This window comes from Pinus tabuliformis, chromosome J, assembly GCF_031772625.1.
Source record: "Pinus tabuliformis cultivar Carrire ecotype Pingquan chromosome J, CPIR1, whole genome shotgun sequence".
Classification (NCBI taxonomy): domain Eukaryota; kingdom Viridiplantae; phylum Streptophyta; class Pinopsida; order Pinales; family Pinaceae; genus Pinus; species Pinus tabuliformis.
The window spans coordinates 414632114-414646138 of NC_142295.1; the positions used below are offsets into that span (position 1 = coordinate 414632114).

Here is a 14025-nt window from a genome sequence, read left to right on the forward strand (position 1 = left end):
GTGTAGTCATGTGCATGCACACACAAACCAGCAACAAAGCACTCGTACCTATGGTCAAACAACGAGACCCAAAATGCCTCGCTTCCTTGAGGAGACAAAGAGAGAGAGGGAGCCATATGCATTTGCCGAGATAATGAGATCTTTCACCAATGGAGTTGATGAGTACGAGGCATTAGATACCAGTGTCCAGAGAGTTTTATCCTTTGGGGACTAATGCCACCTAAAGGAAAAGTATAGATCGAGGACAGGAGCACCTTTCAGAGGAGGACAACACCACCAGAACCAAGACGCTCAGAGGATGGAAGGGAAGGTAATGTTGCCCTATCTTGATGGATTAGCTAGGATCTCAGCCAGGGCGTGGATTCATAAGTTAGATACATACTTCCAACTGAATCCCATGAGGGAGACAAATGCATGCACACAAAAATTAGCAACAGAGCACCCATACCTATGGTTATACAGCGAGACCCACAATGCCTCGCTCCCTTGAGGAGCCAAAGAGAGAGAGGGAGCCAAATGCATTTGTCGAGTTGATGAGATCTTTCACCGATGGAGTTGGTGAGTATGAGACATTATCACAGGGTCCAGAGAGTTTTATCCTTCGGGGACTATTTCCACCTAAAGGAAAAGTATAGATCTAGGACAAGATCACCTTTCAAAGGAGGACAACACTAGCAGAACCAAGACGCTAAGAAGATAGCGGGGAAGGTAATACTGCCCTATTTTGATGGATCAGTTAAAATCTCAGCTAGGGCATGGATTCATAAGTTAGATACATACTTCCACCTAAATCCCATGGGGGAGGCAAATGTTATCAGATTTGCCACACTTCACATGGAGGGAGATGCACAGGAGGGGTGGTATCATGGATGGTCACATTGGGACATGCATCAATTACATCCTACACTGAGTTCACAAGGAGATTGGTGGAGAGATTTGACAAGAAGGACCCTGACTTACACTTCAAGGAGATGGCCAACCTGAAGCAGACAGGCAGTCATGTGCAAGCACGCACAAACCAGTAGCAGAGAAGCCATACCTATGGTCAGACAATGAGACCCACAATGCTTCGCATCCTTGAGGAGACAGAGAGGAGAGGGAGCCAGATGCATTTGTCGAGCTGATGAGATCTTTCACCAATGGAGTTGATGAGTACAAGACATTGGATCCTGTTGATTTAGGGTAGCATCGGATGTGCTCTAGGCCTCAAAGTTTGCAAGGAGGCTTGGGAGCATGTATTCCAAAGAACCCAGAAAGCGTTTTGGGAAATTCCACCCAGAAACGATTTTATTAAAATAATTAATATTTTTTAATGGGACCCTAAGTCTAAACTTAGGAAATTAAAAATATTAATGGGTATTAATCTAATTGTGGGTGTAAGTTCTAGAAGAAGAAAAGGATCAGGCTAAAATGATCTTAGCCGTTGATTAGCTTTAAATCTGGGTCGTTGAATGTCAACGATAAGATTATTTAAGCGAGCTTGAGGGTCATTTGGAAAACACACCAAGAGATCAAGAGATCGAATTTCTAAAGTGATAAGTTCTCAGGAGGAAATTCTGATCGAGGAGATTTCTTGTAGAGAGGGGCAGTGAGCATTCGGAAGAAGGAAGTTTTCCTAGGCAGGAGAGTACGAGGCAGAGAGAGGGTAGAACGACGTCCAGAGAGAGCTGACGCAGTGTCAGCGCAGGCCTTAGAGGGAGATCGAATTCCTGCTGAGGAAATCGAGTTTCAGTAGCCGGGAGTCGGGGTGTGAGACCAGGAAGCAGAGATTTGGGTTTTCCAACCAGCAGAGGGTCCAGAGAAGGAGCAGTGTGATACCCAACAGGGGTGATGCAAGAACAACGTAGGAGTGATGCAATTCTACGCAGAGGGTACGCAGAGGCTTCAGTTCAGCAGAAGAAGGAGATCAAATTCCTGCTGAGGAAATCCAGTTTTAGTAGCCGAGAGCCAAGGTGGGAGACCAAGAGGCAGAGATTCGAATTTTCCAGCCAGCAAAGGGTCTGAGGAAAAAGCAACGTGATACCCAGCAGGGGTGATGTAGGAACTGTGTAGGAGTGACACAGTTTTGCGCAGAGGGTACACAGAGGCTCCAGTACAGCGTGATCAAACTCAGATTCTCCCAGTGACAGGGTGAGATCATTTCACCATTCATTTTGTCCAATTTCTCTCTGTATCGGATTGCTAGTTGAGCATCCAAGAATTGTACTCAGATTTTCTCCTGCATAATAATAAAACCCTCAGATCTGTTGTAGCATTTTTCCCGCATTGGGTTGTTCCAGGGACATCTATCCAAAAATAACAGTGTCAATTGTGTTGTCTCTTCTTTCTTTCTCAGTCTCTTGTTTCCGCATAATATTTAATTAAGTGAAGGTTGCAGAGTATGTATTACGATATTTTCCATAGGAAACTGCAAGTAATTTGTTTAAAGGAATTTAACAAATTGGAGTAATATCATCAGTTGTTGCAATAGGGATTCCGGTTGAGGAATTTTCACATGGTATCAGAGCTGCAGGTGAAGCAAGAAGAGAATAGCCAGTAGATCCAGCGTTGAGCAGAAGAGGGAAATCAAAAAGCTACAGGAGGCAGAAATTCGAAACCCCAGAGGGTTTGTGCAGTCCAAGCCGGAGGGCTGAAATTTCAAGGTAGTCTCTCTCCGAGAGAGTCAGCAGAGAGAAGGGCTTCCAAATCGAAATTTTTCTAGGGTAGAGAGAACAGCATTGAAGCCTAAGCGTGAGGAGAAGCTGGTGGGATGCAGATTTTTCTGTAGGCAGTTTGTTGGGTAGAAAATCGTAAGAAGAAAGAGGAGAAGCACGACTGAGGGAATTTCTTCCTCAGAGAATTCCTAGCCAAGGAGTTCTAATTCTGTAGAGATGAGCAGTAGCAAGGGGTAGCAGTTTTACTAGCTCCAGCAAGGAGTGCGTAGGCTAGCCCAGCAGTAGCACAAAGGAGAGAGGAGCTCATTCGACTTTCTATTTTTGGGAGAAATGGAAACCAATGGCTTGAGGGATCAGGACAGATTGGACGAAGCATCCAACTATGTCATCTGGAAGGCTAGAATGTCATTCCTTCTAGATGAGCATGCCCTCAAGACACATGTCGACAGCGTGGTGGTTATCCCTGTAGATGTAGATCCATTGAAGAAGTACATATCGGAAATTGTGAAGGCCAAGAGGATGATCCTTGATGGAGTAAAGGATCACGTGGTATGTCATGTCACTAGCGTAGGGACTGCTAAGGATATGTGGGATGCCTTGGCAATGCTATAACAAGGATCTTCCGAGCAGCGAAAGATGTACTTGGAGCAGAAGATGAGATCTGCTCAGATGCAGAAGGGGGAGTGTGTGGATCCATTCCTCACAAAGCTGAAGGAAACCCGTGATGAGTTGTCTATTGCGGGGCATACACCTCAAGATTCAGAGTTGGTTAAACTGACCCTCAATTCTGTCTCAGATGAGTGGCAAGTATTTGTCCAGAGCATCCAGGGCAGAGCAGCATTGCCGAATTTGGATGAGATGTGGGCAGCTCTAAAACAAGAGGCACTAAAGAGAGACTTGGTCAAGATCAAACTTGAAGGAAGCAACAACATCATTGGGTCGAAGCCCAAGGAGGAGGAGCATAATGCAGCCCTTGCATCGAAGAGGTGGCAGGAGCAGTGGAGACGTAAGAAGGACATCTCGAAAATCAAGTGTTTCAGGTGCGGTGAGATGGGTCACTACGCTACTCAGTGTCCTCTCAAGAAGAAGGACAGAGATGAGAAACACGATTTGAAGGCTACGCCCGCGAAGATCGGATAGGAGGAGTTCGCCATGACAGCCGAGATACCTCCAGGAGGGAGGTGGGCTGACTTGGAATTGTAGTTCGAAAGAGCTACAAATGGGTAGGATCCTTAAGGATTCCACCTCTTGGATCAATACCTTGCTACGGGAGCCCAGATCAGTAGTAGTAGGATGGACTAATGTCTAATGGTGCCGAGGAGTATTGAAGAGAGTTGCAATGGCTAGGAGCGCCAGAGTCTGAGCAGTGCAGAGCAGAGTTGGCAGTAGTGCAGATGGCATAGAGCAAAGGTTAGGCTCCAACATTCACGTGATATCATACTGAACACAGTAGTTCAGTAATTTTGGAAGTTTTTCCATTGTTGATTAAGTAGCAGCAACTCAGCTCCCAAATCACCAACCAAACCCCCACAATGAGCAACCTCCACCAAGGACTACGCAAGCCCCAAGCAAGACACTTTTGCATTGGCCCAAAAGAGAAGGATCCAACCTGAAGAGTGGCCACACCAAACCCCCAACAAACCTCTGCAAAATTGCTACTAATTCCCCTTAGTTATGACCCCTCAAAGCCCGGAAGGAATGTTGCAATGTAACTCTCTCTCCCCAGGAAAGCGTAGCTCCTTTCTATGCCCACACTAGTCCAGATAACCACGAATTTGCCTAAGGAAACACCTCCGGAAAAACTCCACCACACAACAATGGCTCTCCTAGGATGGCACTCAGAATCCACTGAAGAAGAGTTGATATTTCTCCCTGGAAACCTCTTGTTCTGAACAACACTTGCAGACTTGGCTCAATAGCTCAAGCGTGAGAGATGAGAAGTTTGTCTAAGTGTCAAAAGGCCCAAAATGATGTGTGCTCCCTCTATTTATCCTTGAGCTGCCTTTTCCCTATATGAGTCCTGTTACCCACCATTTTGTGGGTGATATCCCTAGGAGAAATTTTTTTCTCCAAGATGGTCCTCAGCCAGCAGCCAGCAACCCCTTGCAGCCACCAGCTAGCTCATTGTGCCATTTCTCTACCACCTGAACCAACCATGTGGTCCCTCACCCATCTTCCATGATCGTATGTTTGAAGGTGGGCCTCCCAAACCTAAAGGTATGCCTTGTCATTTGGTAATTGAGTATTGTAGTTTGCTTATTATGGACACTTTTGGGCATGGATTAATGGGGGGATTCGGCGGAAAGAATGGGTTAGGTTTGTGCCCTTGTGCACTAGAACCCTTTTGGAAATTAACCTTGCATTCTAGTCCCATGGGATCCCTTTTACTGACCATTTGGCTTTAGGGATGGTATTTCATGGGAAACCCCGATTCGGGTTGCGTGGTCCCACTCCCTTACCCGCTTATATTACCCTCTTTCCACTCATTATTACCCCATTCATCATCTCTCTCATCTGGGTCCACATTCCTCCATTAGGTGCACATAGGGTCAGCTTGCCCCTTCCCCTTGCCCACACCTTGGGTCAGGCCTGGAATGATGCCCAGAGGTTGATGCAGCTAAAAGGAAAGATAACAGCATATTTGGCCACATTCAATAGGAAAAGGTACCACAAAATGCAAAAGATGGTCGAGGCAAACACATTTAGCACATGGGAAAAATCCAATACATGAGCTCTACCCCATCATCATTGCCATCACCCTGGTTCCTACAGGTTCTATGAGCCTCTTTTGTCATATAGGAACCCATAATTGTCCCAACCCATGGTGGGCAATGAACCACCCTACCTTGAAAGGGGGTGTTCACTGCTATATCTTATGCATCATGCTCTTACCATTTGAGCCCTGAGTAGTTAATCAAATAAAATCATAAAAGCCAAAAGGAATCTAAAGAAGGGTGGAAAAATCAAGGTCGGGGCACCTCATGTAGCACAATTGCTCCCTCCTATACATTTTAAATCCAAGCGTGAGATTCCCTCTTATTAGCTACCCTTGTAGCCTAGCATGTGACCCAAGGTTGCCCCTTTTCATCCCCTACTCCGTTCACCTATCTATCACATGACACCACCTTTTGAAGGATGTACCTTGAATATATTATCCCCTTTAGAAGTAGAAACCACCTAATAGGATTCTTGGTTAACCCTATTTGGAGTTTAGGAGACATTGGCATATCCCAAGCCCATGATGGAAGGGGAAACCACTATGAAATCCCCACCTGTGATTCATGATTGGTAATCTCATTTACTTGATTTCTCCAATGACTTGTTGTACTGGAAGGCTAGGGGATGCATTGGATCTTATGCAGGATTAAGAGTCTCCATCTTGGCTTTGGTCTCCCTATCCGGGGTCCTAATCCTCCAGAGGGCTACATTGGCACATGTAGGGTGTGCGTTGAGAGCCATTGGCCTCCACAGCAGTAGACAACACTCCATGGATCCCCGAGGATAGTCAGAGATGCTCGAGATACTCTCATCGGACGAGAAAGATGCACCTAGTTCATTTTTGCCCAGCCGGACCCACAAATGCATCATGCACTTGGCAACTGACCCAGGATTTGTAGGACAATGTGGCATCCCCTACATCATCATCAAAGCCCTTGCAGATGATCTACAGGCATCTTCGACTCATTTTGGAGACCCATGAGGTTATTGATATGCCCCCACACCCATTGGGAGCACCACGGGTTTATTGTTTGGAGAACAAGGGGCCACCCCCTTGTCCATCACTTTTGAGGGTCCTACTCTTCATTATGGCATTCATGGACCTCATTAGGCCTCTTAGAGGGCCCTACTACATGCATAGATTATTATTTGACCTCTTGAGAGGCTTATTCTTTCATTTATGAGCTAGTTTGGTGGGTTTGTCACCAAAAGTTAGATTATTAGAACATTATTTTATTTTTGGGGCTTATGTAGGCCAAGGAGACTAATTCGAACTCCTCATTAGTGTATAAATACAAGTGATATGAGTTCATTTGCTCGTCATCACTTTGGATTGGATATTCTCTCTCTTGAGAATTTCGCTCTTTTTCTAGAGGGTGAATTGGAGCTTTATGGATGAATTTTGATGTGTAGATATTGGTCTATCTTATCTTGGAGCTTCTCTCTTGTTAATTGTGAATGGTTGGATATATTATGTTACATGTAAGTACATGCTTTTAATGTTATTCTTGTTTTACTTTGTCATATACATTGGATTGGGATTTTCGCTATTTTTAAGGCTAATCACTGCATGCATTTACTACTTTAAATTGTGGAATTTTGTCTCTATTATAGCATCTCTCAATGTATGGGCCATGTAATGTGAATGAAGTCTCCTAGGGGTAATTCCATTAACGAATTGACCTTGATAATCCATCTCCTTTGCACATCAAAGTATAAAAGATGCGAGATTGCTTCCCTTTGACCTAGAAGGCTAGCAAAGTAGACTTGAGGCCTCCTTGACCAAGAACCAAAGGTCCTCACTCTTATTCATCATAGACTCCATTCTCCCAAGACTAAGGCACTGATCTACCAAAAGGTGGTCACCTAAAATCATAGCGTTTTCACCTTCTCCTACGTCTAGACAAATTGGGTCACCTAGGTCATCATTTTCTCGACAAACTATCCCTCCAAAAAGTCTGGTCTCATGGCCTCTCCTGCGCTGGTGTCTCCTCAAGACCTCCTCCAAATTTGAGGCCATTCCGACAGTGGAGTTGTGAGAAAATCCAATCCCTATCTCTAAGATCAAACTTTTCCCTAGCATCCCCAAGGCTAGTGCCTCATAGGATCAATTCAACATATTTAAGTGAAAATTCTTTCTTTGATCCTTTCCCCCACCTTGTATAGGGTAAAAAAATCATTTGTTGTCATACTCTTTCCTCCTCCCCTAGACTGGGTCCACTTGGTCCCATGTGGTCCGGTTCCTTTGAAAGACAATTCTTCAAGAACCATCCGGGATACCAATTTCAATAAGGATTTAAGGGATTAGGAAAATCCTTCACAAGTCATATCCCATAAACCTAACCCTCAAATCCTCCCTTCCTTTCCCTAGAAGACATTGTACCTTGCTTAGAAAGCGAACAAGCTCTATCTTTCTAACTCTTCTGGGAAGGGGATTATTTGGGTCACTCATATCCATTCATCGATTTATCCTTTATTTGTGACTCCATAATATACTGGGATTCCTCCCATCGGTGGAAGTCCGTAAATAGAAGGGAGCCTTAGCTGAGGTGACAGTGGGCTAAGCCTCCATTTGTTTTCCTTGGTCTAGCATTTTCCTTTTAGGGATCCCATTTAGGTCCCCTGCTAGTTTGAGTGGTAACGGGTCCCATGCATCGACCTCCTCCCTCCAAAGAGCACGAATTGTACAAGGGGAGTGTATTCCCCTCTTGGGGTGGCCCCCACTAACAACTAAGTGTTTGATTTGCCTTATTTTTCTTATGTGAGTGCCTTCCTTAGCCAAAATCGAAAGTGGGGTCCTCCAACCCACTTCTCCTAAGTTGTGAATCCAAAGATTATCAAAATTGAGCAAAATTGTATTTTCACCTAGCAACATTTGCTAAGTGGGAATGTCATTGAAAGGGGCGATAGACGAAGCATATATAGAAGTTTAAAACCACTATGAGGATTAGAGCTAGTACAAGGCTGAAGCAGACTTCTTTGGAAGGAAGACTCACTGAAAGAAGTTAATTTTTAATCTAGACATACTAATCTTCTCTTCCCCAATATCTATGTGTGGAGCAACCTCCTCACAAAAAATTAGAAATCTCTTTGACATGTAGCCATTAACTTCTAGGTCTTCTGGTGGCAGTTTCTTGCACTATAACATTCTCCAGGGCTGATATTGTAAATTTGTAATCACCCCCAATGAAAAAATAATAACATGAAACAAGGACTCTTTCTGCAAGTCCTTCAACTCCTACTGTGTGATTAATCAATTAGACACATTTCTATACAATAAGCACCCTCTTATCAAGTCCCAATATTCCAAATAAATCTAAATTTGGACAATGATCCTTGAGAAACCCAGTCAGGTAGTATTCAAAAGCCCAGTTATCTCATGTTAACCCAATCAGGTGGTGCTAGTAAGCTGAATTATCTCACAGTTTTCTCTGCAATCTTCTACTATACTCAATGTCAAGAATGCTGTCAACAGTACTATGCCAAAAGTTATAAATATCCACATCATCCTAGAAGTAGGATTCTCTCATGCAAGCCTCTTGCCTGTCTGCTTGTGTTATAACAATGGTTACAAGGAAGTAAAGGCATTTTGCATGTTGCTAGCAACAAGAATTAAGTTGAATGAAACCAAACACCTTGTACAAAGACAAATAAATAATGGTATTCAGCTTGAGTACACACATGAAGCAACCTATTCATATACATTATAAATTTTCAAATAATATAAATCAACTCAATTACACCGTGCACACATACATACAGGTCAGTGAGGTTCTTCCAACTTCCAATGAAGTATGGTATTCCTCCTGTGAATTTATTATCAGAAGCCCACCTGCATCCCAAAACCAAAGAAGCATTATTCAAATACACTCATTTTACTACATACCGTGGAAGAATTTTCCGATGTATAGAACTCATTCTGTGGTCTGTATACCAAAAAAGAGAAGAAACAACTAAGACTATCAAGAATAAGGACAAACAAAACTCACAGAATTTTCAGATTTTGTAGCTTTCCAAAAGTGGACGGAATCTCTCCACTTACTCCCGCACTATCGATGTACCTGTTTGGTAGAAACAAAGAACAAAACTCGAATGATTTCTACTGTTCTATCTAATGAGAAACACGGGCCATAATTTGGCCAAATTATGCTTCCCACCACTCACAAGCATCTATGAATATAAAGATAGGAATTTGTTGGCAAGTCACTGATTGTTTATGAAACAAAGGTAGGCCATTCAAGTAATATCTCTTTGACAATGACCTAATCAAGTGAACCACTTTACTGGTAATAATAAATTTATCTTCAGAAGGACAATGACCTAGTCAAGCAATACTCATTAAAGCTTTTCAAATTCCTTTTAAATATTTCTTAAATGGATGCCTCATTACATGTGGTAGAGTTGCATTGCTTATGCCTTTGAAAGTTGGACAAGGAACATTTCACTTTCCATTCGTTGCATTGAGTCAATTGTATTCCATACTGACATAGAAACTTACAATAAACATATGAGAAACAACTATAGAGCTTTATATATCTAAATTCAAACATTAAATAAACATCCTTTTATAGACTGCTGGAGTACTAGGAAATTTAAACTTACTCCCACCCAAACCTTGTACATGTGTGATATATATTTGGATACCATGTATTGATGTTTTATTACATACATAAAGCTATGAATTTCTTCCCATTATGTTTTTCTTCAAGGTGCCTGTTACCTCCTAGGAGGTATCTATATGCATTTTTCATATCAACGCCATTGTAAGACCAAGGATTTGCAAGTCTTGAGCCCTATAGACCTGTGGTTGATTATCAGTTATTGTATCCTAGGCCTATAATGGTTGGCCATGCCCAGTCCTTTTAGTTTACCATTCTCACTTTCGTTTTGGATAGGATTGGAGGATTTGAGGTAGATCTACTCAGACACAGGGTTTAGAGGTACCATTGGTTTTTGTAGAGGTGATCACATTATGTAGGGCCAGTCCAACCCATGTCTTGAGTGCATCTATGTCTTTCCCACATGGACATGTTATAGAGTCTATATGCATTTCTTTGGCTATGTTACAATATTATCCAGTCTCAATGCAAAATATTTAGAAGTGGTCATAATTTGACAAGCTCAAGTGTCCAGTGATGAAATTTTTTACGTACATGTAAGCTAAAGTGAGCCCGACACAATTAAATTGCAGAAATTAAAAAATGGAAAAGCATAATGTGAAGGTCAAACATGGTCAAAGTCAAGACATAGAACACCAAAGTGAAGTATTGTTACTGCTCAAAATAGCAGGGGTCCTAGGAGAGGATCCTATAGAGCAACTACTAGGTTAAGGGGCAAAAATGGAGCAATAGCCCACTATCACCTCAACTAAGGCTCCCTGCTCTTTACGAACTTTCACCAATGGGACGAGTCCCGATATGAGAGGAATCACAAAGATGAATAGATCAATGAGGGGATTGAGGGTGATTCCTAGAGCCTATTCACAAGAGAGACTCAAATGTATGTCTTGCTTGCTTAAGAAGCAAGGTGATGGGCTCTCCAGGAAGTGCTAAGAGGATGCTTGAGTCTAGGTTTAGGGGATATACCTTGACAAGGGGTTTCCTAGACTTAAGAATCCTAATGAAGAAATGGCTTCAAGATAATCCTTGTGGAATTTGAGTTCTAGATTTGTGGTGTTGTACCTCTGAGATAGTAGTAGGTCAGCTACCAATGCCAGAGTATCTAAAATAATTGTTTTGGGGTTTTTGGTTTTAGTTTTGGAAGACCAATGAATGAAGACAGATGTAGAATTGAAATAGTTAATCCTTTGGATAATATTAATATCTCAGCAAAGGGCTGCTATAAAGCTTTACACAGTGATATAGATCAAATAGTGGTGAGAAGAAGACAAAAAATAATATGATTATCATAGTTTCTAGACTGTAAAACAGAACAATCATAAGTATGAAAACATTTTAAACTACGTTCCAAAGATTCAAGGCAGTATACTTAAGCTTACAAAAGATACTGATGATTTATTGATTAGAGGGGATTAGCTAAACAGACAGTTCATTAATCCATTCTCTTAATAGATGATCACTTCAAGAGTTTATAGGAATAAATTGAGACACAATTATTCCTACCTAGATATCTCTATAAGTCATAAGCATATGAAGAAAAACATAATGATTGATAACTAGAAAAACTTATAGGATAACAAAAACTGTGTAAAACCAAATTCAGAATCCTCTGCTTTGTATTAAGGTTCCAGAAAGACTGAGTACATCAAGTGTCTAGAAAAGCTTCCTTCAAAGGCGCAACCAAGTTCAAAGTAGAATGAACAGTCACGACTTAACAAGCAATGAACAATGAACCTTGAACCCTTAACAACTCAAGAAGAGAGTTATTTATACAATAATGAAACTAAGAAAATATCCTAAAACTGATTAAAATTTATTCTAGGAAAGGAAAGATCTTCATGCAAGAAGATAGGGGCAGCTATTGAACTACTTCTTGCTGTCCCTTTTATTCAGGTTGTGTTGGCTTTGTTGTTTGATATTTTGCCCTTTAAGTTGCTTGATTGTTTGTATCATTTACGCTGGTTGATTCCTTCATTTGATCTTTTATCTGATACTCTTTAAACTCTGTGAATATCCTTTGACCCTGCTGAGTAGCCTTTACTGTGTTCTTTTTACCTTTACTGTGCATTTCAGGTTTTTACTGTGTTTTTCAACAGTAAATCGTTTTAGATTTTATGTTACAGAGTAAAGTGATTTGATATGATCTTCATATTTGTCTTCTAACTGTATGTAGGATTTTTTCTTTGTAAGCCTGGAACAGGAGTTTTTACCTGCAAAACACAGAAATTGTTAAGAAAAACATAGGTGACAGAGAAGGTCGTCAATGGCCTTATTGAGCTTGAAAGGATATTGGAAGGAGTCCAGAACGTATCGAAAGGTAAAACAATGGTTTTATTGGTCACAAAGGCTTATGGAGGTTTCACTGTGAAAACAGGCGAAACAAAGAAAAATGGTGACTTTTACATTTAAACGGAAAAACAGTCTACTTTTTGAGTTATGGCACAAAGTGAACAGTGGCCATTTTGTTGTTATGCGGGAGATGGTTTTGATTTTCATCGCACCGCTTATGAGGCGCAAGCGGTTTTTGGGAGGGGTCACTCGATATGGTCTAAAGCCTGACACGTAGCAAGGTGAGGTCGACGGAACACTGCTCTTTCGGGCGGGTAATGCTAGGACAGAGAGCCAACCCGAAATCGCTGAGAGTCATTAGATTTGAATAGATTTGATCAAACAGTGGTGGAGCAAAAGAGCAGTGCGGAGGTAAGAGGAAAGAGCAACGGAGGGGCCCAACAATTAATCATGGCGGTATGGGCTTTATTATGGGTTATGTTAGAGTCGGTCTAGTAGCCCTTCACCAGAGATCAAAACTCTTTGCATTTCATGATTAGGTGTCCCATCAGTGTGATCATGTTGCATTCCGTTAGGCATGCCATAATCCTGGTGGAGGGAGTTTGTGTCTTTTATTCCCCTCTTGTTTGGCACTGCTGGTTCAGATTTGTTTAAGTAAATAAAATCTTCAAAGGGTCATTCATCTTGCTTTAAGTTTTGAGGTCTTAGGTCTAGGGTTGAGTCCATTTTTATCTTGAGAGGTCATAAATGACTAGCAGGCCAGAGGGATGTCCTTCATTAAACATTATTTCAAAAATTCTCATCATTGTACAGCTAAATTTTCACCTTGTTCTCAAAAACTCTGTTTTTGAAAACAAAGGTCATTATCTCATTTTTGTAAAAATTCTCAAAATTTCAAATTCTTCAAATGTCGAAGTGCAGCCTTGGTCTCCTTTGCCAAAGCATCCTAGAAGCTATCCCTGCAAAAATTTTCAGAAGAAATCATCATTTCAACCAATTTTTCAAAGAAAAGAAACCAAAAGTCAGAGCCAATTAATTCAAAAAAGTGTCAACACTCAAAACATTACAAAGTGGGTTTTGGGCAAGTAAAAATCAAAAGGAAGCTTATAAAAGCACATCACTCTTCATTAGCAACTCATTTGCCTCTCACAAGCTAAGTGAATCCTTGCAAAGGCGATTTTAGGAGTTCTTGAGCAAGTTGAGCAGTTTCAGAGGCGCGCTACGCGTCAGGAAGGGCGCGCTACGCGTCAGGGAGCCTTTCTCAGTGTTATTCTGCACGTGCGCTACGCGTTGGGTTTCAGCTCAACAAATTGCCAGCAAGCCATCAAATCGATTTTTCTCTCAGGCAAATTGCAGGTAGGCCTCTCCTCCATGGCTAGATTTGGTTTTCCAAGATGAAAGAGAAATTTAATATGTTCAAATGCTATGAAAATGATAAATCAAAATCCTACATTCTTGTGGAAAATTTAAAGTCTCAATGGTGCTAGGGTTTCAAATTTCTCTTGCTGTCCAAGGTTGCCCATTTGTAATCCTTTTTTCCCTCATTTTCATCACCTTTCTCCATCAGATTTCCCCATGAAATTTTCATAATTCTCCTCTCTAAAATTCCTAAAACATTCTTAAATTCCCAAACCCTACTTCATTTTAAAATCCCATAATTTTGTGATTTCCCATGCTTGCCTTCCCTAAATTCCTTCTTTTTGTTTATTATCCCTAATTCCCTCATGTTCCCCTATCCCTAACAA

At 41.6% G+C, this 14025-nt stretch overlaps 1 protein-coding gene across 2 annotated transcripts in view; it reads right to left on the reverse strand.

Moving 5' to 3' along the window:
• LOC149227593 (putative LRR receptor-like serine/threonine-protein kinase At1g56140) overlaps positions 1–14025 on the reverse strand; it is a 353957-nt gene that overhangs the window by 210371 nt on the left and 129561 nt on the right. For both annotated transcript variants that reach the window (XM_089377820.1, XM_089377819.1), the window contains exons 7-8: positions 9362–9433; positions 9133–9204 (exon numbers count right to left, since the gene is read on the reverse strand). In XM_089377820.1, coding sequence (XP_089233946.1) covers positions 9133–9204; positions 9362–9433 — 144 coding nt within the window. The remainder of the gene's footprint in view (positions 1–9132; positions 9205–9361; positions 9434–14025) is intronic.